Source organism: Chiloscyllium plagiosum, unplaced genomic scaffold (assembly GCF_037043375.1).
Source record: "Chiloscyllium plagiosum isolate Xiang-an unplaced genomic scaffold, Cpla_swu_hap1 HiC_scaffold_24, whole genome shotgun sequence".
Lineage (NCBI taxonomy): Eukaryota > Metazoa > Chordata > Chondrichthyes > Orectolobiformes > Hemiscylliidae > Chiloscyllium > Chiloscyllium plagiosum.
Window position 1 is genome coordinate 58276012 of NW_028270162.1, and position 27918 is coordinate 58303929.

General features: G+C 42.6%; 1 protein-coding gene across 5 annotated transcripts in view; it reads left to right on the forward strand.

The window, feature by feature from the left end:
- Window positions 1-27918, forward strand: part of cabin1 (calcineurin binding protein 1) — a 513604-nt gene that overhangs the window by 173501 nt on the left and 312185 nt on the right. For all 5 annotated transcript variants that reach the window (XM_088000226.1, XM_088000222.1, XM_088000224.1 and 2 more), the window contains one exon: window positions 13363-14126. In XM_088000226.1, the coding sequence (XP_087856352.1) occupies window positions 13363-14126 (764 nt within the window). The remainder of the gene's footprint in view (window positions 1-13362; window positions 14127-27918) is intronic.

Here is a 27918-nt window from a genome sequence, read left to right on the forward strand (position 1 = left end):
TACACACTTAAGAAATTCCTCTCCATCTAAACCTTTAACACTATGGCAGTCCCCGTCGATGTTTGGAAAGTTAAAAACCCCTACCATAATTACCCTATTATTCTTACAGATAGCTGAGATCTCCTTACAAGTTTGTTTTTCAAGCCATCTGTGATGTATTCACTTTTTCATATACCCTCATTACCTCCTGCTCTATTCGTTGTCTGATAGAGCAGTAGCTGCTCCTGTCAGTATCCTCTTCCCCTCACGTTTATTGCCTGCACCCATACAGATTCTACGTCGTCAGATTTAAGATCACTTTCTAAAAACAAACTCATGGAATGTGGGGGGTCACTGGGTGGGCCAGCATTCATTGCCCATCCCTAATTGCCCGGAGGGCAGTTAAGAGTCAACCACATTGCTGTGGGTCTGGAATCACATGTCGGCCAGACCAAGTAAGGACAACAAATTTCTTTGGAAGATCACTGTTGTAACCCCCTTGTTCAAGAAAGGATCAAGGCAAAAGATGGAAAATTATAGGCCAATTAGCCTAACCTCGGTTGTTGGTAAAATTCTAGAATCCATCATTAAGGATGAGGTTTCTAAATTCTTGGAAGAGCAGGGTCGGATTAGAACAAGTCAACATGGATTTAGTAAGGGGAGGTCGTGCCTGACAAACCTGTTGGAGTTCTTTGAAGAGGTGACAAGTAGGTTAGACCAGGGAAACTCAGTGGATGTGGTCTACCTAGACTTCCAAAAGGCCTTTGATAAGGTGCCACATGGGAGGCTGCTGAGCAAGGTGAGGGCCCATGGTGTTCGAGGTGAGCTACTGGTATGGATAGAGGATTGGCTGTCTGACAGGAGGCAGAGAGTTGGGATAAAAGGTTCTTTTTTGGAATGGCAGCCGGTGACAAGCGGTGTCCCGCAGGGTTCAGTGTTGGGGCCGCAGCTGTTCACATTATATATTAATGATCTGGATGAAGGGACTGGGGGCATTCTAGCGAAGTTTGCCGATGACACAAAGTTAGGTGGACAGGCAGGTAGTACTGAGGAAGTGGGGAGGCTGCAGAAGGATCTAGACAGTTTAGAGGAGTGGTCCAGGAAATGGTTGATGGAATTCAATGTGAGCAAATGTGAGGTCTTGCACTTTGGGAAAAAGAATAGAAGCATGGATTACTTTCTAAACGGTGAGAAAATTCGTAAAGCCAAAGTACAAAGGGATCTGGGAGTGCTAGTTGAGTATTCTCTAAAGGTAAACATGCAGGTTGAGTCCGTGATTAAGAAAGCGAATGCAATGTTGTCAATTATCTCAAGAGGGTTGGAATATAAAAGCACTGTTGTGCTACTGAGACTTTATAAAGCTCTGGTTAGGCCCCATTTGGAGTACTGTGTCCAGTTTTGGTCCCCACACCTCAGGAAGGACATACTGGCACTGGAGCGTGTCCAGCGGAGATTCATAAGGATGATCCCTGGAATGGTAGGTCTAACATACGAGGAACGGCTGAGGATCCTGGGATTGTATTCAATGGAGTTTAGAAGATTAAGGGGAGATCTAATAGAAACTTACAAGATAATACATGGCTTGGAAAGGGTGGATGCTAGGAAATTGTTTCCGTTAGACGTGGAGACTAGGACCCGTGGACACAGCCTTAGAATTAGAGGGGATAAATTCAAAACAGAAATGCGGAGACATTTCTTCAGCCAGAGAGTGGTGGGCCTATGGAATTCATTGCCACAGAGTGCTGTGGCGTCTGGGACGCTAAATGTCTTCAAGGCAGAAATTGATAAATTCTTGATGTCACAAGGAATTAAGGGCTACGGGGAGAATGCAGGTAAGTGGAGTTGAAATGCCCATCAGCCATGATTGAATGGCGGAGTGGACTCGATGGGCCAAATGGCCTGACTTCCGCTCCTATGTCTTATGGTCTTTCCCTAAAGGATATTGTTGAAACCAGATGAGTTTTTACAACATTCGCGAGTGGTTACGTGTTCACCATTTTAGCCAACATTTTATTCCAGATTTTTATTAAATTTAAATGTCACTATCCCACAGTGGGATTCAAGCTCATAGTCCCCAGTCTGGTATATTAATCCAGTGACATTACCACTATTCCGCCATCTCCCATTATTTCTTGCTATCATACGTATTCATCTTGTACCAACAAGCCTCTCCATTAACGTTCCCCTTCCTTCTCTTCCTATCTGCCCCTCCAATAAGTCACATGCACCTGATTATTTAGCTCCTTGTCTCCATAATGGTTACAGCTGCAAATGTGTTGCTGGAAAAGCACAGCAGATCAGGCAGCATCCAAGGAGCAGGAGAATCGACGTTTCGGGCATGAGCCCTTCTTCAGGAATGAGGAAAGTGTGTCCAGCAGGCTAAGATAAAAGATAGGGAGGAGGGACTTGCGGGAGGGGCGTTGGAAATGCGATAGGTGGAAGAAGGTCAAGGTGAGGGTGATAGGCCGAAGTGGGGGTGGGGGCGGAGAGGGCAGGAAAAAGATTGCAGGTGAGGAAGGCGGTGCTGAGTTCGAGGGTTGGGACTGATACAAGGTGGGGGGAGGGGAAATGAGGAAACTGGAGAAATCCGAGTTCATCCCTTGTGGTTGGAGGGTTCCTAGGCAGAAGATGAGGCGCTCTTCCTCCAGCCGTCGTGTTGCTATGGTCTGGCGATGGAGGAGTCCAAGGACCTGCATGTCCTTGGTGGAGTGGGAGGGGGGGTTGAAGTGAGCCATGGGGTGGTTGGGTTGGTTGGTCTGGGTGTCCCAGAGGTGTTCTCTGAAACGTTCCGCAAGTAGCCGGCCTGTCTCCCCAATATAGAGGAGGCCACATCGGGTGCAGCGGATGCAGTACCAACTCCCACAGCTACCTAGACTACACCTCCCTCCTCCCACCCTGCCCCCTGTAAAAACGCCATCCCATATTCCCAATTCCTTCGTCTCCACCGCATCTGCTCCCAGGAAGACCAGTTCCAATACCGTACAACCCAGATGGCCTCCTTCTTCAAAGACCGCAATTTCCCCCCAGATGTGATCGACAATGCCCTCCACCGCATCTCCTCCACTTCCCACTCCTCCGCCCTTGAGCCCCGCCCTTCCAATCGCCACCAGGACAGAACCCCACTGGTCCTCACCTACCACCCCCCAACCTCCATATACATCGTATCATCCGTCGTCATTTCCACCACCTCCAAACGAACCCCACCACCAGGGATATATTTCCCTCCCCTCCCCTATCAGCATTCCGAAAAGACCACTCCCTCTGTGACTCCCTCGTCAGGTCCACACCCCCCCACCAACCCAACCTCCACTCCCGGCACCTTCCCCTGCAACCGCAAGAAATGCAAAACTTGCGCCCACACCTTCCCCCCATACTTCCCACCAAGGCCCCAAGGGATCCTTCCATATCCGCCACAAATTCACCTGCACCTCCACACACATCATTTACTGAATCCGCTGCACCCGATGTGGCCTCCTTGCGGAACGTTTCAGAGAAGACACCTGGACCAACTAACCCAACCACCGCGTGGCTCAACACTTAAACTCCCCTTCCCACACCACCAAGGAAATGCAGGTCCTTGGATTCCTCCATCGCCAGACCATAGCAACACGACGGCTGGAGGAAGAGTGGCTCATCTTCTGCCTAGGAACCCTCCAACCACAAGGGATGAACTCAGATTTCTCCAGTTTCCTCGTTTCCCCTCCCCCCACCTTGTATCAGTCCCAACCCTCGAACTCAGCACCGCCTTCCTAACCTGCAATCTTCTTCCTGACCTCTCCGCCCCCACCCCCACTCCGGCCTATCACTCTCACCCTGACCTTCTTCCACCTATCGCATTTCCAACGCCCCTCCCTCAAGTCCCTCCTCCCTACCTTTTATCCTAGCCTGCTGCACACACTTTCCTCATGCCTGAAGAAGGGCTCATGCCCGAAACGTCGATTCTCCTGCTCCTTGGATGCTCCCTGATCTGCGCTTTTCCAGCAACACATTTTCAGCTCTGATCTCCAGCATCTGCAGTCCTCAATTTCTCCTCCATAATGGTTATAGCCTAATAACCATGAACCACTATTTGTACTGTTAATTAATTTTTTTTGATTAGAATGTAAATTTATGTAGAGAGCCATTAATTTTGCATTTTTACCATTTTTGTTCCAACCCGGACCCTTCTTGCTCCTGTGTTGGAGACTTGTGGACACTCCCTCTCTGGGTATCATTATCAGTTCAGCTGCCTTGCAATGCTTCTGAATCCTTCAGCTTTGTAAGCCTACATATCCAAAAGTGTGGTGCTGGAAAAGCAGAGACAGTCAGGCAGCATCTGAGGAGCAGGAAAGTCTATGTTTCAAGCATAAGCTCTTCATCAGGACCACATTTGGTGAGGCATACATAGGCTTGGAGAAAGTGTGGACTGCACATGGTGGAGATCAGAGTAAACAAGTGTGGTATTGGAAAAGCGCAGCAGGTCAGGAAGCATCTGAGAAGCAGGAGAGTCGATGTTTCAAACATAAACTCTTAAGCAGGGCTACATCCAGAGACAAATCACAAGTCTAACACCTTGTTTACAAATTCCAAACTTTAGCCTTTTCATTTGGTCTGGTTTTCATTATCTGTCGAGCATTTTCAAATGCTTGCTGGCCAACTCTCAAGCTTTAATTAGGATTTCTAGGATTTGGATGTGTCATAGATTGTCACATAGATTTGGATGTGTCATCCTGAAGTTCAACACAATTAAGAGTCAATACCATGAGTCTTTTGTGTACCCATGAAACTCTGCAAAGTAAACTATAGAAAATGGAGTCTCACTGGAAGGGACATATATATTCTTTGTGGTATCTCTGGATATGTTTAAAGTGTAATTTGGTCACTTCTTGCAAGTGTTGTTTATATTTGTAAATATCTTAGTAAAATGTGATCTGATGCTGTCATGCAATTCAGTGCACCTTGGTGTTATACCCTCAGATTCCAGTATTCACTAAACCAACAGCACATGATAAATTCAATCAAGAATCCTGAATATTGCTTTCTTTCACACTACAAAGCCCTATCGCAGAAATATAAAGCAATCTTCATGTAAACAAAACTGTGTTGTTTGGATACTGCTGTAATTAAAGATGACCCAGTAATGCTCATTCCATTCCCAGAGTAGAATTCTTTCAATCCGTGAAATCTCATTATCTATCTTGCAGTTCTCTAGCAGACAATCTTTCCTTAATCTTGTTTTGCTTCTTGCTTTTAATGAGATCAACATTAATATAATGAAAAAATACAGTCGAAACTTTATTAGATCAAAGTGCTTGTCTGAACAGACTAACTTCCCTTGCAACAGTTGAATATTTCTAGTGTAGATGAACCGATCATACAGGTTTTATAACATATTCTGTCTCTGTGAAGTGTTGTTGACTGATGTTTCCATCATTTTAAAATATATTCTAAGCTGAGCAGCAGACCAGAAAGGAATCAATCTCCCAACCATATGAGGCCTGGCTTCTTTTTTTTCAGCTTCACAAGTGGCAGGATTTGCACAGACCTCAACTGCTGATGAGTTTGATTTCTATCAATACCAATGACATGTTATTGTCTTCTATAGTGTGAAAGTTGATTTTAAGAACAGGAAGATGTGTGATAGTACTTCCCTGAATAAGACCCAATGTGCAGCCAAGGCCACCTCCAAATGGCAGTCAGTGCTTGAAAAGGCTGGAGTATCTAAGACCTACCTCTCATTTGATGGAAGAGACACTGAATGCAAGACTGCAATTACATATACCATCTATCTGCAATACTGGACCTTCCCTCCATCATAAGGTCAGAATTGGGAATGTTCAGCAATGTTTGCACAATGTTGAGCACCATTTGCAACTCCATAATACTCTTCTACAGTGTCTCAAATATCTTTCCCAAGCCCTTTTTAATTGTTACTAAATTACCTTCCAGAATGGTGCACTTCGCACAATCATAACCACTTGGCATTGTTGAATCTAAGTTCTGTGCACTTTCTTCCTTATAAGACCATAAGAAGGAGGAGCAGACATGGGCCATTCAGCCAATCCAGTCTGGTTTGCTGTTCAGTGAGATCATAACTGATCTGATAATCCTCAATTCCATTTTCCTGTCTTTTCCCTTTAATCCTTAATTGCCTTACTAATTAAAAATCCGTCCATATCAGCCTTGACTGTTCTCGGCAACCCAGTCTTGACAGCTGTTTGTGGACAGATTCACAACCTTTAGAGAAGAGCAATTCCTCCTCATCTGTGTCTGAAATGTGCAATCCCAAATTCTGCGATTTACGCTCTCCCACTAGAGGAAACCCCTCCCCAAAGAGTCTTCTATGTTTCAGTAAGGTCAACTCTCATTCTTTTCAATTCCAATGAGTATCGGTCCAACCTACTTAACCTCTCCTCATCAGACAGTTTCTCCATACCCAGGATCAGCTGAGTGAACCTTCTCTGTACTGCCTCCAATGCCAATATATCCTTCCTTAGATAAGGACTTAACCATGAATAGACCCCTATTTTCATGTTTGTGAGCAGATATTCAGAGATTGCTTATCTATTTCTTTAAGAATATTGAGTAATGTCTTCCCTGCAATTTCTCTTTTTCCAAGTAAATAACCCATCTGAATTGGTCAAATGTATTATGCTCTGTATTAGTTTAGCTGTATTTTTCATTATCGTTCTCTAATACATACCAAAGAATTGTACATAATCTCCAGTTTTAGCTGTATCAGTGACTTCTGCAGACTCGTTATCACCTTTTCTTTTAATTTGCAGGCTTTTGTTTGGCTAGTCAGCACAAGATCAAATTACATTTCCTTCCAGCTTAATGATTTAGTTCTCTGTTCATCGTAGATAACACATCTGTGTAAATGAAGCAATCCTTTAGCTTTATGTACTACCATTCTCCGAATAAAAAACTGGATAATTGTGTTCTCCCATGAAAAATGCTTCTTAAAAAGGTGGTTTACTTTCTTAATTTTTCTTTTTCTATCTAAAATAGACAATAGGTGCAAGAGTAGGCCATTTGGCCCTTCGAGCCAGCACCACCATTCATTATGATCATGGCTGATCATCCACAATCAGTATCCTGTTCCTGCCTTATCCCCATAAACCTTGATTCCACTATCTTTAAGAGCTCTATCCATCTCTTTCTTGAAAGTATCCAGAGACTTGGCTTCCACAGCCTTCTAGGGCAGAGCATTCCATATGTCCACCACTCTCTGGGTGAAGAAGTTTCTCCTCAACTCTGTTTTAAAAGGCCTACGCCTTATTTTTAAACTGTGTCCTCTGGTTCTGGACTAACCCATCAGTGGGACATGCTTCCTGCCTCCAGAATGTCTAATCCTTTAATAATCTTATACGTCTCAATCGGATCCCCTCTCATCCTTCTAAACTCAAGTGTATACAAGCCCAGTTGCTCCAATCTTTCAACATATGATAGTCCCGCCATTCTGGGAAGTGACCTCATGAACATACGCTGCACTCCCTCAATAACCAGAATGTCCTTCCTCAAATTTGGAGACTAAAACTGCACATAATACTCCAGGTACGGACTCACCAGGGCCCTGTACAGCTGCAGAAGGACCTATTTGCTCCTACATTCAATTCCTCTTGTTATGAAGGCCAGCATGCCATGAGCTTTCTTCACTGCTTGCTGTACCTGCATGTTTGCTTTCATTCACTGATGTACAAGAACACCTAAATCTCGTTGTACTTCCCCTTTACCTAACTTGACTCCATTTAGATAGTAGTCTGCCTTCCTGTTGTTGCCACCAAAGTGGATAACCACACATTTCTCCACATTAAACTGCATCTGCCACGCTTCCGTCCAGTCACCTAGCCTGCGCAAGTCACCCTGTATTCTCATAACATCCTCCTCACATTTCACCCTGCCACCCAGCTTTGTGTCATCAGCACATTTGCTAATATTACTTTTAATACCTTCGTCTATATCATTTAATGTATATTGTAACCAGCTGCGGTCCCAGCACTGAACCTTGTGGTACCCCACTGTTTACTGCCTGCCATTTCGAAAGGGACCCGTTTATCACTACTCTGCTTCCTGTCAGCCAGCCAATTTTCAGTCCAAGTCAGTATTTTGCCCCCAATACCTAATTTTGCTCACTAATCTACTATGTGGGACTTTATCAAAGGCTTTCTGGAAGTCCAGGTACACTACGTCCACTGGCTCTCCCTTGTCCATCTTCATAGTTACATCTCAAAAAAATTCCAGAAGATTAGTCAAGCACGATTTCCCCTTCGTAGATCCATGCTGACTCTGACCTATCCTGTTACTGCTATTCAAATGAGTTGTAATTTCATCTTTTATAATTGACTCCAGCATCTTTCCCACCACTGATGTCAGGCTAACCAGTCTATAATTCCCTGTTTTCTCTCACCCTCCTTTCTTGAAAAGTGGGACAACATTAGCCACCCTGCAATCCGCAGGAACTGATCCTGAATCTATAGAACATTAGAAAATAATTACCAATGCATCCACGCTTTCTAGAGCCACCTCCTTAAGTACCCTGGGATGCAGACTATCAGGTCCTGGGGAATTATCAGCCTTCAGACCTAACAGTCTATCCAATATGATTTCCTGCCTAATATAAATTCCCTTCGGTTCATCCATTGCCCTTGGTCCTTCAGCCACTATTACATCTGGGAGATTGCTTGTGTCTTCCCCAGTGAAGACAGATCCAAAGTACCTATTCAACTCTTCTGCCATTTTCTTGTTCCCCATATTAAATTCACCCATTTCTGTCTTCAAGGGCCCAATTTTAGTCTTAACTATTTGTTTTCTTTTTATATACCTAAAAAAGCTTTTGCTATCCTGCTTTATATTTTTGGCCAGTTTGCCTTCGTACTTCATTTTTCTCTGCGTATTGCTTTTTTAGTTATCCTCTGTTGCTCTTTAAAAGTTTCCCAGTCCTCCGGCTTCCAGCTCATCTTTGCTATGTTATACTTCTCTTTTGAAACCAATGATTACCCACGTCTATTTGTTTCCTCTTTAAGCCTCACTCTTGGCTGCATTAACCAAGATGTTTGCACCTTTCTGTGGATGCTGTGCCCATATTTGACACACTGCTGCTGAGGCTGTTCCTATCCATTCTGAAAATCCTCTCCTATGGCAACTAAGAAACTAAATATCTGACATGCATCGAATGATTTGTGGAGTTTGTCTTTATATTTAGAGAACTTGCGCCATTTTGCAGTACCCAAAGACAAAATTTTATTGTTTATGTTATGATCCCTGTTAATATCACTGGACCAATCATATCCAAGACTGAAATCTGGTTTATTTCACCATTTATTTTGATTTGTTTCAGTTTCAACAAAGTGTTCTTTTGCAGAAACATGACTCTGCAATGCTCCAGATTTTGCTTCAGTAGCAAAACAGAAGTTTATTAACAAAAGAAATTAAGATAAAATAGAGACAATCAGTCTATCTACTCAAAGAATGATTTGTAAACACAAAGTGAAAGTGTAATCCCATTAATCCCAGAACACACCTTTATAAATTGAAAAGAAAAACAACAACTTTTGTATAACCAAAACACATCCTGGTGTAGTAGCCGAAAACACACCCTGTATTGGACCCAAAGTCACCACTCATGCACTATGCATACCAGAATCCCTGCCCTTTTAACACCCTGTGACTTTAATTTATCGACTGAAACTGCAGATCTCTGTTTTCAGGATCTATCATACACCAGAGCTTAAATGTACTGAGCTTTAAGTGACCTCTTCAGGGCTTTATGCCAACACTTCTAGTGTGGGACTATCACTAATTTTTTTTCTCTAAGGCAACCTAGCTGACCATATCCTTCCCTTCTAGGCAACACTATTCTATACAGCTGTCTTCATCCAAGGATTTCATAGGAAGTTTAAAAATTAGAAGTCAAACTAAAATAAATTCTCTCTGAGTTATGGCTCTTTCCCTTAAGCTTAAAATCAAATTACAGAAATCTCTAGCAAACCTTGAGGCCTCATTGCAGGTTGCAAAACAATGTAAGATAAACAAAAATCTGTTTGTGGTGCACAGAAATCCATCAGTTCTAAAGCTAGGCCTCAAAATTATTCTTTTTTAAAATCACAATGACTACAGAAATAATTACGAGTTAATTGCTAACTTCAGACATGTACAACCCACATTACCACCTCAAAAACAAATCCCAAACTTATAATAAGTGATACTTACACTATGATTTACATAATTTTATATTGCATTTGATGCAATGCTAAGACCTGTAAGATTTGCTGTTTCTCGGCATTAACTTGCCTGCACAATGGCAAATTATATCTGACTGCCTTTCTCACACTCGCAAGTTGTGGACTTATCGTTTTGTTTTAACCAGGATTTGGATATGTAGTGATTGTAAGTGACAGCCAGGTGGACCTCTTAGAATATGTGTTCCCTGATTGGGGCTGTTAATATGGTCCAATCAGGGAACCTGGCTGACAGATGATAGCAGGAATGTCAGACATCCTGTTCATTCTGAAAGCTGGCTCTGAGGGAGCTGGATCAGTGTCAAGGACCTTCCACATGTAAATAACGTGTGACGTGGTGATGGGATAGCAGCCTCTGTGGAGTTATTTCAGAATGCATAATTTTTTCAGCCATTTTTGTGCAATATTTAATGCTGCATATTCTAATGTCATCTGTTAGAGATGCCACATTGAGACTGTATTCTTATGGTTCAGATAAATGAGAAAGATTCCATGCTAGTAAGGCCACAAGGAAAGTACTTGTTCTTATTTCTGGAGAGGTAGAGTTGAAAAGGTGGAAAGCTATGCTCAACCTGTATCGAATGGCCACCAATGTGATTGCATTCTCTTCCCAAAATGCTAGACTCTGAAGACAGATCTTTGGCTTATTGTCTGCTGATCCTTCATCTTGAGCTTTTTGCTTTGCTAAATATGGTTTGCCATTGTATTCCACTCTTGGACAGAGTGAGGAGGCAGGTCATAGAGTAATAGAGATATACAGCATGGAAACAGACCCTTTGGTCAAAGCCATCCAAGCCGACCAGATATCCTAATTGTCCCAAGTCTGCCTCTATAATAAAATGGAAATCAGAAAGAGAAACAAAATCTGGAGAAACACTTGGCAAATCTGACAGCATCTATGGGGAGAAAGCAGAGTTAACATTGAGTCTATTGACACTTCTGGAGTCACTTTACTTGCAATGTTAACCTGCTTTCTCTCCTCAGATGCTGCCAGATCTGTTGAGTTTCGTTCGCAATTTCTGTTTTTGTTCCGAGTCTAGTCTGCACATTGAGACCGACTCTGTAGGTGTTATTCTGATTTATAGGGTAGCTGCGTAGCCAGCTGTTCTAAACTCCCAAGATAGTCACCAAGAAATCTTAAAGGGAATTTGAATATTTTGCTGTTCCTGTTTGGGCGAGGTATTTTGTCAACGGACTTCGATATTTTCCAGGATATTGGTGAGGCCTCTTCTGGAGTACTGTGTGCAGTTCTGGTTGGCCTATTATAGAAAGGATGTTATTAAACTAGAGAGGATTGAAAAAAGATTTACCTGGATGTTGCCAGGAATGGAGAGTTTAAGATGTAAAAATACACTGGATAGGTTGGGACTTTTTTCACCAGAGTGTAAGTGGTTGCGAAGTGACTATTAAGGTTTATAAAATAAGGGGAATTATATAAATAGATATCTATTATAAATAGATGAGGGGAATGACAAAAGTTTCTTTTTCCGTAAGATGTGGGCGTAAAAGACCTGCTGCGCTTTTCCAGCAACACATTTTCAGCTCTGATCTCCAGCATCTGCAGTCCTCACTTTCTCCTTGGAGAGATATGGGCCAAGTATAGGCAGGGTGGGACTAGTTTAGTTTGAGAACACACACTGTGTGGTATGGCTGGACTGAAGGGTCTGATTCCATGGTGTATGACTCTATTACTCTAATAGACCCTTAGTGGTAGAAACCAGGGTTAATAGTGCAGGAGTGTCCTTTTGGCTACGATTGTTTAATAAATGGAACCAAGAATGGGCAATTCTACTCAGCTGGGTGATAGAGGAGGATGTTGTGGTCAGCTATGATAAAAGCTGCCAAAAGATCAGGAAGGGATGAGGTGGGATAGTTTACCATGAACACAGTCACAAAAAATATCAGTTGTGTCTTTGATAGCAGCAGTTATGGAACTGTGGTGAAGGTGGATGTCTGGTTGAAAGGATTTAAATATGGAATTGTGGGCAAGCTGACCATGGATTTGGGAGCTAATGTCATGATCAAGGTTTTATTAGGAGGCGAGGGAGATTGAAATGAGCTGATAGTTAGAAAGAACAGAAGGTTGTTATAAAAATGTGCTTATATTAAATATTGAGCCTAATCCATTACCTAAAAACAGGAATTGGATTTTAAAAAGGCTAACATGGTCTCAACTTTCATCAAGATGGGTGACATTAATTTGCATTACCACATGTATTCCACAATGAACTGAATGGAGATTACATGGCAAGTCTGCAAAATTAATCAAAATGAACCCAATGGTATTTGTTCTCACCGTTGTTGGGTTTAGGATTTTATTCATCAGAAAGTAAGCAGTGGAATATTCTATTCTATTCTACCACAGTGCTGAGAATGGACAATTCCTGTTAAACCCAAACAAATGCATGGAATTTTGCTCTTAATCCCTTCACCCTTCTCCTGCAGGGAGGGCTGTTAAAATGACAGTGGCAGGTTCTCTCTCTCTCTTCCTCTCTCGTTCCTCTCCCCCCCCCCCCCTTCCTTTCTTCCTGAGGCCTGACCTGCTGCGATTTGGAGCATATGCTGGAATTCTGAGCAAATTTAACAATGAAATGGCTGCTCCCTTGTTGTTCAATGACATGCAGTGGTCAGGTTCTTGTCTTGACAAAAAAGGTGAAGTCCTGCTTCAGAAACTTGTGCATGTCTAGACTGACAGGGTAGTGTAATACTGACAGTGCTGCGTTGTCGGACTTGCTGTCTTTCTGATCAGATACAAAACTGAAGTTGCGTCTGTCCTCTTAGGTGAATAGAAAAGATTCCATGACACTAATTTGAAAGAAAAACCACGGAATTCTCCCTGATGTCTCGGTCAATATTTATCATGTTTCGGCACATAATTGGTTTGCAGAACATGGGGTACCAGTGAATCGAATGTTGTCTCACCTTGTTCAGGACCACTGTAGTAATGAGGAGAGGAAAGCTGGCCCTGAACAAACAAAGGCTATGTAATGAACAGCCGTTCAGACTCTACAGAACAACTTATTAAAAGTTACGTTTAGCTGTTTGACTATATCGTGAAGTCACTGCATGTCTTCTGTTCTTGTATCACTAAGTGTGACATACATTAATGAGTCAGAAATCATTCTGCAGTCAGTAATGGCATTGATTTTGTTTTGTTTTCTAGAGAGAAGTCAAGACAGTGTGATTTTGGTACTCTCTGATTCTAACTCGACCCAGGATGTCTTCACTGATGCAGCCAGTTCCCAGGACAGCAGCAGAAAGATTCAATCTGGGAAAGGCAGCCCCTCATCATCATCGACCGTGGAAGCTACTGTCTTGTCAACGGAGAGCCATGGAAAACTGGAGGAAGAGGATTTAGTGGCTCGAGATTCTTCTGAAGGTTGTAAAAGAGGCAGTGTAGAGATCACAGAAGCCATAGATGCTTTGGCTTTGAGATTGGCAGAGCGCACAGCTCACAGAATGCCTATGGAAGCAGCTGTACTGTCCAGGGAGAACTATCGGAAGTTGGAGGAAGAGGACTCGGTGGGTCGCATCTGTTCTGAACTTTGCAGAGGAAGCAGTGTGGAAATCACTGAAGGAATAGACGCATTGGCTTTGAGATTGGCAGAACAAGCAGGAGCAAAATTGCATACAGAGTTGCAGTGTCAAACTGCCACCATTAACGCTACTAATGTCACTCCCACCAGGGTCATCTCCTCATCTCTATGTGACTCAAAAAAGAAAACAGCTGATCCTTCAGGAGAGATGAAAGATACCTACAGATTGGAGGATCTCCCTCAGAGCTTGCCAGTAGAGGAGAGGGAGCAGCGGCGAGTGCTGATTGAACAGTGTATTAGAGCATTACATCTGTGTCTCAGTCGATTCCCTCAGCACTATAAGAGTCTCTACAGACTGGCATATCTGTACATATACAGTAAAACACACAAGGTAAGTAGCTGTCATTTCTCTTCCTTTTAGAAAATCATAATCAGTTTTATAAATAATAGTTCATATAAATATAAATTTAAGGTGATCAGCTTCGAGGAAAAGTTTGTAGATGATGGGAGGATAGTGAAGCTAATGTGAAAAAGGATAAGATTATAAGCCATTGATTTTGGTGGTGGATGGGGAGAGGAATTTCACCTTTGGAACTGTTAGTGACTAATCTTGTGATATTTACCTTTAAAGGTGTGCAAATTCTATCACTGTCTTGGCAGTGCCAATTCCAAAACTCACCATTTTGAAAATAACAAACGTTATTGCTTCTGCAGTATTTTATCAAGAGTAATTGCTGTCATCCTTTTCAAAGCAAATAAATTGTGACAGAGATAAGGGGTTAAATTCAGGTATCAGTCCTTTTGGGATGATTTGAATAAATGGAACATGGTTCTACAGGGGAGTGGAACACAACCTTGTCAGTGATTGCTGAGTTTTGCTCTTTGTGTGATAGTCTCTCCCCTAACCCAGATTTGTGATGTTGGTTTTAAAATTGAAACAGCCCAGCAGAGTTAGTCAGCAGAGGGAGCAGTGAGTGTTGAACATAGCGTTATGAGCAATGGAGTGCACATAATGCAACCAGAAAAAAATGCAGCACAAAAGGAAGAGGCCATTTCGACTGTTGGTTTTCAATTGGAGTGATCAGCACTAATCAGATTCACCTGACTTTTCCCTCGATCTCTCTGTTACTGCTTGTCATAAAACATTCTGAGGTTATTTTGATGAAAGTGTGAAATCACCTGCTGAACAGGTGATCAGACAGGCCTGATTGAAAGTTTGGTTTTAGCACATAGTTTTGATTCTGATTCCCATCGCCTGGAGAAGTGACAACAGGCACCAGCAATGGCGCACTGAAATGTTGATCAGACATCCATGAGATGATGTGGGCCATCAGCAACATGAGAATTGTACTTAACTACAATCTGTAACATCATAGTCTGGTTATTCCAAAGAGACTAACCCTGATCAAGTGAGGAATGTAAGAGATCATCATCAGTTATGAAGTTATGACACAAGACCACACACCTGCTAAACAGTGCAAACAGCAAACCGTAGGCAGAGCTAAGTGACCCCACAATCAATGGACAAGCTGAAAATTCTATGTCCGTTTGGGGTACAATGGTGGGAATTGGAATAGCTAATATGTGGAGGCTGTTCAAAAATATACCCATCCTCCAGTGGAGGAAGCCCAGCACGTCAGTGTGAAAGGTCGAGGCTGAAGCATTTGCAACTTCCTTCAGTCAGAAATGCTGAGTGGATGACCCACCTTGGCTCTTTGATAGGCCTCAATCTTGAGGCAATTCAATTCTCTCCAAGTTTTATCAAAAGATTGTCTTTGCTACATCGACCATGGGCCTGAACAGTAATCTGACGATAGTACTGAAAACTTGCATTCAATGACTAGTCATGCCATTAGCCAAGTATTCCACTACAGCTACAAGTCTGGTACATACCAGCTAATGTGGAAAATTGCCCTTGTGTGGCATGTCCATGAAATGCAGGATAAATCTAATTCAGTCAAATGCTATTTCATTATTCAGCTCTCAAAAGTACAAAAGTGATGGAAGGTACCATTGTTAGTGCTGTCTAGTAGCACTTATTCATCAGCATTTGGCTTCTTGCTACTGCTCTGTTTGCCAGACATTGCTGCAGAAGCAGTGATAATGTCACTACTGATGGTGACTGTCTTTCAGTTTCCATTGTAGCACTTGTTTTTCAGAAATTGTAAATGAAGCCTAGGTGAAGGAACCACTTAGTTTTTACAGATATTTGTGTATTTGCGCTGGTTCTAAGTCTCTCGATCCCCTGATGATGAGCACTTTGCCATATTGTTAAGGTGATAATTTTTAACTGAGTTACCTTTCTGTTCAGTAGCTGAGGAGCAATTGGATGCTGCCACAAAAGTTTTCCTTACTTGCACCATTCTGTTGAGACTCGATGTATGTCTTATTTTATCAGAATTGTACTGTGATTCCTGTGTCATAAGTGTTTACTGTATCAACATAAAGTTAAATTTTAGCCTCATCAATTTATATCCTTTAACCCCTGTAGATTTGTATCCACTCTTTGACCTTTTGTGTTAACTCTTTTGTGGGCGGCACGGTGGCACAGTGGTTAGCACTACTGCCTCACAGCGCCAGAGACTCGGGTTCAATTCCCGACTCAGGCGACTGACTGTGTGGAGTTTGCACATTCTCCCCGTGTCAGCGTGGGTTTCCTCCGGGTGCTCCGGTTTCCTCCCACAGTCACAAAGATGTGCGGGTCAGGTGAATTGGCCATGCTAAATTGCCCGTAGTGTTAGGTTAAAGGGGTAAATGTAGGGGTCTGGGTAGGTTGCGCTTCGGCGGGTCGGTGTGGACTTGTTGGGCCGAAGGGCCTGTTTCCACACTGTAAGTAATCTAATCTAATCTAATCTGTTGCTTTTCCTTCAGACCTATTCTTTATCCTAGTCAGTTTATGCTTGGCTCGGTTGGCATTGGTGTCAACTTGGCTCGGTTGGCAGTATTCTCACCTCTGAATTAACAGGCTGTATGTTCCAGCCCCACGCCAGGACTTGAGCATGTAACCTATGCTAACAGTTGCAGTTGTGAGAGAGTGCCATTATATTGTCGCGGGTCTTGCAAGCAACACAACCAAAAGCAGAACACACATCATTCACCTCATTTGCCATTTCTGCAGTCTGGTGTACAAATTGTTTGTCTATACAACAGTTACCTGAAGTTAACAATAATTAATTGGTCGAAAAATGCTTCAGGATATTTCAGTCAGAGGTGGTTGATGCCATTTTAACAAAGGTTATCGAATGATTTTAAAAAGTTAAAGATCTTGTTTTGGTTACAATTGCATGACAAATATTGGAAAACAAAAATTCACCTGCCTTTTATTAGTACCCTTCATATTTCTCCCCATCATTCCACCCTTTTTCCCCCTTTCAGCAAAGGATCCTTGAGATCGGTGTTTCTTTCTGTGAATGTCACAATTTGTAATTGCAGTCCGAAGTATCACCTTGAAATGCTTCTGTATTCAGTGGAATATCATCTGAAGATTATGGTCAACTCTTCACAGTATTTTCCTTCATTTTTGCAGTTTTTCCTACACCGTATCATTGCATAAACTCCCTTAAGGTTTTGCTTGGTACATTTCCTCTTATACAGAGGATTCCTCGAATTCACTTGCCAGTGTAAATCCTCTTCCAATCTCATTGGTCACTTTTTCACTTGATCTGCACTGGTGTATATTCTTGTTCCTTATCAAAATCATTTCTGGCTGAATTTCCTTGCAGTTCCTATATAATCCTCTTTCTATATAGAACATAGAACATTACAACGCAGTATAGGCCCTTCGGCCCTCGATATTGCACCGACCTGTGGAACCAATCTGAAGCCCATCTAACCTACACAATTCCATTCTCGTCCATATGCCAAGGCAATGACCATTTAAATACCCTTAAAGTTAGCGAGTCTACTACTGTTACAGGCAGTGCGTTCCACACCCCTACTACTCTGAGTAAAGAAGCTACCTCTGACAAATGTCCTACATCTATCACCCCTCAGTTTAAAGTTATGTCCCCTCATGCTAGCCATCGAGCAAAAAGACTCTCACTGTCCAACCTATCTAACCTTCTGATTATCTTATGTATCAATTAAGTCACCTCTCAACCTTCTGTCTAATGATGATGTCCTCAAGTCCCTCAGTCTTTTCTAGTAAGACCTTCCTTCCATACCAGGGAACATCCTATAAATCTCCTCTGAACCCTTTCAAAGCTTCCACATCCTTCTTATAATGCGGTGACCAGAGCTATATGTAATACTCCAAAACTTACCAGAGTTTTGTACAGCTGCAGCATGACCTCATGGTTCCGAAACTCAATCCCGCTACTAATAAAAGCTAACGCATTGTATGCCTTCTTAACAACTGTTTTAAAAAAATTCTCAAGGTCAGGTTCGTAGGAGAGTAGTCTGACACAGAACAAACGACCAAGAGGCGAGTCTGCTAGAATATGAGCATTTTATTCCCCGCAGCGTCGCCACAACCAACGGGTCTGGCTTATACTCACTCTACATGTTACCGGAACTGGGAGCCGTCAGTTCTCGTAGAGCGGTTGCCAACAACCCACGCTCGGCGGTTAAACGTAACCCCGGAGCAGACTCACCGAACTGGAGACTTTTCCAGCTGATATACTCTTTTCCAGATATAAACATTCATGTGAACAGCAGAGCAAGGCTAAAAAACACATTCCATTCTGGTTACATACAGATAAGAAGATTCACACGGGGAGGTGTGTAATAAGATTCACACGGGACTAAGCAACACCTCCATTCCGGTTAGATTCACACATGTATTGGGACATAATTTTTAACCGTTTCACCACATTCCACTGCTTGGCCCAATACATGTGTTACATTATGATTCACACATGTATTGGGACATAATTTTACACCACAACAACCCGAGCAACCTGGGTGGCAACTTTCAAGAATCTGTGTCTGGACACATCTCTCTGCTTATCTACGCTACCAAGAATCTTGCATTAGCCCAGTACTCTGCATTCCTGTTACTCCTTCCAAAGTGAACCATCTCTCACTTTTATACATTAAACTCCATTTGCCACCACTCAGCCCAGCTCTGCAGCTTATATATGTCTCTCTGTAACCTACAATATCCTTTGTCACTATCCACAACTCCACCGACCTTAGTGTCATCCGCAAATTTGCTAACACATCCTTCTACACCCTTATCCAGGTCATTTATAAAAATGACAAACAGCAGTGGCCCAAAACAGGTCCTTGCGATACACCACTAGTAACTGAGCTCCAGGATGAACATTTCCCTCCCAACCACCACCCTCTGCCTTCTTTCAGCTAGCCAATTTCTGATCCAAACTGCTAAATCACTCTCAATCCAATGCCTCCGTATTTTGTGCAAATGCCTTACTGAAATTCATATACACCACATCAACTGCTTTACCCTCATCCACCTGTTTTGTCACCTTATCAAAGAACTCAGTAAGGGTTGTGAGGCTCGACCTATCCTTCACAAAACTGTGTTGACTATCCCTAATCAACTTATTCTTTTCTAGATGATTATAAATCCTATCTCTTATAACCTTTCCCAACACTTTGTTAGCACTGCAGCCTCACTGCTGCCAGAGACCCGGGTTCAATTCCGTCAGTGTGGAGTTTGCACGTTCCTCCCGTGTCTGCATGGGTTTCTTCCGGGTCTCCGGTTTCCTCCCACAGGCCAAAGATGTGCAGGTAAGGTGAATTGGCCATGCTAAATTGCCCGTAGTGTTAGGTGAAGGGGTAAATGTAGGGGAAGGGGTCTGGGTGGATTGCTCTTCGGAGGGTCGATGTGGATTTGTTGGGCCGAAGGGCCTGTTTCCACACTGCAAGTCATCATCTAATCATCTAATCTAACCTAATCTAAACCGAAGTCAGGCTCACAGGTTTATAATTTCCAGGGTTGTCTCTACTCCCTTTCTTGAACAAGGGAACAACATTTGCTATCCTTCAGTCTTCTGGCACTATTCCTGTAGACAATGATGACATAAAGATCAAAGTGAAAGGCTCTGCAATCTCCTCCCTGGCTTCCCAGCGAATCCCAGGATAAATCCCATCTGGCCCAGGGGACTTACCTGTTTTTGCACTTTTCAGAATTGCTAAAACCTCCTCCTTTATGCACCTCAATTCCATCTCTGTCAATATTCACACTAGAAAAAGACAAAAAGTTTTTATTTAGCACTTCCCCTACCTCCTCTGACTCCATGCACTGCTTCCCATTATTATGCTTGATTGGCCCTAATCTTACAGTCATCATTCTTTTATTCCTGTTATACCTACAGAAAGCCTTAGGGGTTTCCTTGATCCTATCTGCCAACAACGTCTCATGTCCTCTCCTGGTTCTTCTTAACTCTTGTCTTTACGTCTTTCCTGGCTAACTTTTAACTTTCAAGTGCTCTAACTGAGCCATCACACCTCATCCTAACATAAGCCGTCGCCTTCTTGGCAAGTGATTCAACTTGCTTAGCAAACCATGGCTCCCATGCTTGACAACTTCCTCCTTGCCTGACCGGTACATACTTATCAAGACCTGCAGTAGCTGGACCTTGAATAAGCTCCTCCATATCAGTTGTAAAACACTTTTTTTTAAAACAGTAGCTTCCAGTTAGTCAAAATCAGCTCTTTTCTACAAAAAGATCTAATTGTTCTGGATTCTTCATGGAGCTTTAAATTTGTAGGAGCACATGAAATAGGAGTAAGATTGAGCCATTTGTTTTTTTTTGAATTTGCTCTGCCATTCAGCTAGATTGTGGCTGAGTTTCCACCTCACCACCATTTTCCTGCAATATCCCCATATTACCTGATATAGCTACTTTTGAGAAGTTGGTTGATCTTTTGTCTTATAACATACTCAATGGACCGAGACTGCAGCTTCCTGAGGTAGAGACTTTCTGAAATTCACCAGCTTCTGAGTGAAGAAATAGCTCCTCGTCTTAATTGACCTGCTTCTTATTTGGAGAATGTGTCCCCTGTTTCTAGCCCCATCGGCTAAAGGGAATGTCCCTCCTTCACTTGCCCTGCCAAATGCTGTAAGAATTCAATATGCTTACTCAGATTGTCTCTCCCTCCTAAACTCATTAAACAACACAGTGTCCTTGATTTCTCCTCGGTTTGCTAGAAATTTTAAATTTGTATGCTCTGTTCCTTCCTGTCTTACTCTTATGACTTACTGTAATATGACTTTTCTCTTATATCGTGTCTTCCCTCACTTGATCCCTCACTTTCATAGAGCCCTTACAGTGTGCAAGCAGGCCATTTGGCCCATCAAGTCTGCATTGATGAAGGGCTTTTGCCCGAAACGTCGATTTCGCTGCACATTGGATGCTGCCTGAATTGCTGTGATCTTCCAGCACCACTGATCCAGAATCTGGTTTCCAGCATCTGCAGTTATTGTTTTTACCTCCGAACAGCATCCTACCCAAAGCTGCCACCTCCATCCTATCCCTCTAACCCTGCATTACCCATGGCTAAACCACCTAGCCTGCACATCTTTAGACTGTGGGAGGAAACCAGTGCACCCAGAGGAAACTCATGTAGACATGGAGAGAAAGTGCCAACTCCACAAAGACAGTTGGCCAAGGATGGCATGGAACTTGGGTCCCTGGTGCTGTGAGGCTGCACTGGTAACCACTGTGCCATCCCCGTATCTCCTACCTCCCTCATCACTATTTAGGTAGAAGCCCCTCCTCCTTCTACTACAGTTGTAAGGCTTGTGGAAACACTGAACGTAGCATGATTTAGTGAAAACAATCCCAAGTATACAGTTATCAGGTTCCTCCATACTGGTGCCAGTGTCCCATGAATCCAGATGTTGTCTGTCACCATGTCCTTCTCTCTCTCTCTCTCTCTCTCTCTCTCTCTCTCTCTCTCTCTCTCTCTCTCTGTCTCACTCACTCACTCACTCACTCACTCACTCACTCACTCACTCACTCACTCTCTCACTCTCTCACTCTCTCACTCTCTCTCTCTCTCTCTCTCTCTCTCTCTCTCTCTCTCTCTCTCACTCTCTCACTCTCACACTCTCTCACTCTCTCACTCTCTCACTCTCTCACTCTCTCACTCTCTCACTCTCTCACTCTCTCACTCTCTCTCTCTCTCTCTCTCTCTCTCTCTCTCTCTCTCTCTCTTTCTTTCTCTTTCTCTCTCTCACTCACTCACTCACTCACTCACTCTCACACTCTCTCACTCTCTCACTCTCTCACTCACTCTCTCACTCTCTCACTCTCTCACTCTCTCACTCTCACTCTCACTCTCTCACTCACACTCTCACACTCTCACACTCTCACACTCTCACACTCTCACACTCTCTCACTCTCTCACTCTCTCACTCTCTCACTCTCTCACTCTCTCACTCTCTCACTCTCTCACTCTCTCACTCTCTCTTTCTTTCTCTTTCTCTCTCACTCACTCACTCACTCACACACTCACACACTCACACACTCACACACTCACACACTCACACACTCACACACTCACACACTCACACTCTCACACTCTCACACTCTCACACTCTCACACACTCTCACTCTCACTCACTCACACACTCACACTCTCACACTCTCACACACTCTCACTCTCACTCACTCACTCACTCACTCACTCACTCACACACACACACACACTCTCACACACACTCTCACACACACTCTCACACACACACTCACACACACTCTCTCACACACTCTCTCACACACTCTCTCACACACTCTCACACACACTCTCACACACACTCTCACACTCACTCTCACACTCACTCTCTCACTCTCACTCTCACTCTCTCACACTCTCACTCTCACTCTCACTCTCACTCTCACTCTCACTCTCACTCTCACTCTCACTCTCACTCTCTCACTCACTCACTCACACACACATTCTCTCTCTCTCTCTCTCTCTCTCTCCATTTTCTCTCATTCATCGAAAGCCTCTTCAAAGTTCCTACTCTGCTTTGCTTCTCAATTTTTGATGATATAGAACAGAAAGAGGCCATCCTTGGCAAGGATTCTGTACTGACCAATTATATTTGATTTGTCCCATTCCCTGACTACATCTCTGTAAATCACTTTCCTTAATGTGATGACCTATCTCCTTTTGTGTTTTAATGCTATCATTTGATTGGCTTCTACCAGATTTGCTTATAGTCATTTTAGCTCTCTGTAGGACAATCCAATCAGTCCCATTCCCCATTATTCCTGACCTTACCTCTGTAGCCTTGCAAGTTTATTTTCCACAAGTACCTATCCATTATCCTTTTGAAATCACTAATTGTCTCTGCTTTCACCAGCTTTATAGGTATTGACTTCCAGTTCATTATCACTTACTACTTAAAAATCATCTTCCTTACACACCCTAGCACCTGTATCATCAACTTCTATTTGTTTATCTTATCTACACTTGCCATAATCTTTAGTGAGCTCTATCAAATCCCCCCTCAGTCTTCTTTGCTCTTAAGGAGGCAACCTCAGTTTCTCTATCTTAATCTTTGCAGCCAAAATCTATAATACCTGGAACCATTCTACTGGTAAATCTCCCCTACACCCCCTCAAAGATGCTCACAACCTTTCTCAAATATGATGACCTGAACTGAACATAAAACTTGACTGTGGTCTAAGCAGAATATTGTAAGGATTCAGTCTAACTTCCTTACTCTTGTACTAAAACTTTCATTTTTGAGGTCAAAGATCCCAAATATTTTGATATAGTACCTTTCCAGCTACTGAGCACTTTAGAATTCTTTATAGTGTTATGAACGTGTGTCATATTTAATGTTGCTTAGATTATTTATATTTTGAAGGATTGTGGAAGATTTTCAAGGTTGTTGAAAGGTCATTATGGGCACTGGAATTTTTTTGCCCAACAAGATTTCTTGTAATTCGTTTGACTGGTGACAACTGCTTGCTTTTGCTGTCCATCAAGGTGGGGCTGTTTCTGGCTTGGACAGGTTCTTATTTTATCTAGTTCAGTTCAAGGAAAGCCTGTTAAGAACAAGCTGCCCAGCTAATCTCATCCATTTTGAAAATAAAAATCTTTTGAGTTCAGGGTGAATACCTTGGTTCTTTTGAAAGAGAATTTGAAGGAACATCTGAAGAGAGTGTTTTTGCATGTGTTTTGGGGATATTTAAAGGTGTGAGGATCGATACTTATTTGTATTACTGACTCTATGTTAACCAAGTGGTACTGAATACGTTCTGTTTTGATCATAAACTAATAAAAGTGTTTATTTAGAAACCTGGTTGATAGATCTTGTTTAAAACTTGATGTAGATTAGGTATTTAATTGATCATCTTGGTAAAGTATTTTTATTTGATGTGGTGATCTGTGGAGTAGTGGGCCTACGGTGACAGTGAATTCCTTCAGACTCAGACACAGCAACAGCCAAGTAAGTACTATTTGCAGCATGTAACCACTGTTTTAATTGAGAAACGTGTACGGTAAACTCCCACAAACAGTGTTAATGACTAGATCATCAGTGTTAATGATGTTAATTGAATTATTAATGAGTGACCAGGACATTGGGAATAATTCCTCTCCTCCTTTTTGATATATTGACAGGCGATCTTTTATGTCCAGTTTAGGAGATAAGGCCTTGCTCATCTGAAAAATGGTATTCCCTTGCTACTGCATCAGAATAGCAACCTACATTTCTCTGCTTGAGTCTCTGGAGTAAATTTAACTGAAAACTTTCTGATTTAGGCAGAGAGCTGCCACTGAATCTCAGCACATATATCACAAAAACTTGCCCTGTTTTAAGAAAGAAAATCTTCTGTTGCCTCTACATTTTTAGTCAACCTCTGTTCCTGCTACTGAAAACAATTTATCTTTATCACGAGGGGGTATCGGAGAGAGTGGGAGGCTGCTTGGATAAAATAAAGTTAAAAATCACACAACACCAGGTTATAGTCTAACAGGTTTAATTGGAAGCACACTAGCTTTCTAAACCCTTTTTATTCTTTCATGCAGGTTACTTTACATCCAGGCTGCACTATCTTTTGACGTTCAGCAATTCTGTTGCATGAGAATGGCATCTTTTTATTTCAGTTCTGAATGGAAAGTTTTTTTTATAAAGGGTTTAACATAAATTTCCTGCTTTTGTACACTATTATTCTTAGTAAGCTAACAATATGTTTGCTTCTTTTTAAACAGAATTCTCTTGCCATCTCGTCACTTTCAAAAATTCATGCGCATGTACCCTGTTAAAATTCTACCATTCTGTTATTGTTGGCTCTTTTAAACTTTCCAATGATGATGTTTCACTTCACAGTTCTGTACATTAAGTTTCACCTGCCATGTTTTTGCCCATTTTCCCCATCTGCCTGTGTTGGCCTAATATTAATAATGTTGAAAATGCTAGAATCTTTTTAGGGATGTGGTAACACAGCGCTTGGACATTCATAATATGATTCGGCAAAATAAGCATAGATTTATGAAAGGGAAATTGTGTTTGACAGTGAAGGAAACACACAGAAGGAGCAAAGGAATGTTAAGAACAGGAATTTCTCAACAAATTATGCAATATACATGGAAAGAGAAGCAAATCTAACACTTATGATCTATGACCTTTCATCAGTTTTGCTATCACTGGTGCTGCCAGATTTGCTTAGTATTACTGGCATCTTCAGTTTTTATTTCAGATCTCCACCTTCACAGTAACTGTGACAGAGATCATGCCAAACCAGAAGCAGTCTTCAAATAGCTGTGATGAGGAGGTGCTGGTATTGGACTGGGGTGGACAAAGTTTAAAAAAACTCAACACCAACATAGTCCAACAGCTTTATTTGGAAGCATTAGCTTTCGGATCGCTGCTCCTTCGTCATCTTGAAACCCCAAGTACAGGGTACCCCCAGCTTCTGTCACGTCACTACAGATTTCTTACAAAAACTCAACACCCACGGACCAGTCGAACCAGGAACATTCCTCATCACAATGGATGTTTTGGCGCTCTACACCAGCATTCCCCACAATGACGGTATCGCTGCAACAGCCTCAGTACTCAACACCGACAACTGCCAATTTCCTAGCATCGTCCTACAACTCATCCACTTTATCCTCAATCGCAACGTCTTCACCTTCGACAACCAGTTCTTCATCCAGACACATGGAACAGCCATGGGGACCAAATTTGCACCCTGATATCCCACCATCTTCATGCACAGGTTCGAAGAAAACTTCTTTTCTGCACAGGACCTCCAACCAACACTATACACCAGGTATATTGACAACATTTTCTTCCTCTCGACTCATGGCGAGGAGTCACTGAAACAGCTACACAAACAAGTTTCATTCCACTATCAGACTTACCATGGACTACTCTTTAGTATCTGTCTCACTCTTAGACACACACGTCTTAATCAAGGATGGGCACCTTAGTATCTCACTCTACCGCAAACCCATGGATACCCTCATGATGCTACACTTCTCTAACTTCTACCCTAAATATTTTAAAACAGTTATCTCCATTGGACAACCCCATGCATACACAGAATCTGCTCCGATGAGGAGGAACGCAATGGACACCTGAAGGTGTTGAAGGAAGCCCTCACAAGAACAGGATACAATGCTCAACTCATTGATCGCCAGTTCCGATGTGCCACAGCGAGAAATCGTAATGACCTGCTCAGGAGACAGACACGGGTTACAACTGATAGGGCACTCTTCATTGCTCAGTACTTACGGGAGCGGAGAAACTATGCCATGTTCTTCGCAGCCTGCAACACATTATTGATGAGGATGAGCACCGCACCAACACCTTCCCTACACCTCCACCTCTCGCTTTTAAACAACCACCAAACCTTAGACCATTGTTCGCAGCAAACTGCCCAATCTTCAGGACAACATCAACCACAATATTGTATAACCCTGTTATGGCAACAACTGTAAGGCGTGTCAGAGTGTCGACATGGATACTGCCATTACACGTGGGAACACCACCCACCATGTACGTGGCAGGTACTCATGTGATTTGGCCAACATTGTCTATCTCATACGTTGCAGGGAAGGGTGCTCAGAGGAATGGTACATTGGCAAGACCAAGCAGACGCTACAACAAAGGATGAATGGACACTGTGCAACAATCATTATACAGGGATGTTCCTTCCCAGTCAGGGAACACTTCAGCGGTCAGGGACCTTTGGCCTCGGATCTTTGGGTGACCATCCTCGATATGCAACAATGCAGAGTGGCTGAGCAGAGGCTGATAGCCAAGTTTGATACCCTATGAGGATGGCTTCAACCGGGACCTTGGTTTCATCTCACACTACAGGTGACCCCATTACACTATACACTCTCTCACACAAGCACATATACACACCCACCATTACGTACTCTCACACTCATGCAGACCCTCTCTCAGACACACGCTCTGTCTCAGACACACGCGCGCACACACACACATATTCTCACACGCGTACACACACACATTCTCTCACACACACACATATTCTCACACGCACACACATATTCTCACACGCACACACATATTCTCACACACCCTCTCACAGGCTTAAGCTCCATCACACTCATGCGTACACTCTACAAAGCACGAGCACACTTGCTCTCTCTCCCTCACACGCATGCACACATACACACACAAATCTATGGGGTGAATTTTCATTTGGAGAATTGTATTTGCAGATACATTCTATTTTGCTCAAACAGCACACAATCTGCAGGCAGTCAATCCGTGTGACATTTTATAAATTCCAACTTTGGAAATAGAACCACTCTGACTCAAGTTTGGAATACAGACAGACTCTAACCTCACACCTTTAATGCATTGTTAAGCTGAGCTGTTAGCATTTTTTATAAAACCATAAGTTATCTCTGGAATGTGTCTTGAAAGAAGTTCTGGGATATATAGGTTAATGAATTGAAACCTGCAACTCATTCTAAAAAGATGAAAGTCTTAACAATCTAGGTTTGTTCAATATATAGTATCAGTTGTATGACACTATGACCTTGGACTATAAATTCTGCCCCACTAGCTATTTGACGAAGAAGCAGTGCTCTAAAAGCTAGTACTTCCAAATAAACCTGGTGTTTTGTGATTTTTTAACTTCAAATAACAGAACTAAGGAAATGAATGTGTTGATTTCACTAATAAACCAACTGCTGAGGGCAGAATGAGAAAGTCCAAACCACTCAACAAGCTGATGTATGAGGTCGACATGCTCGAGTCCAAATCTACAGGC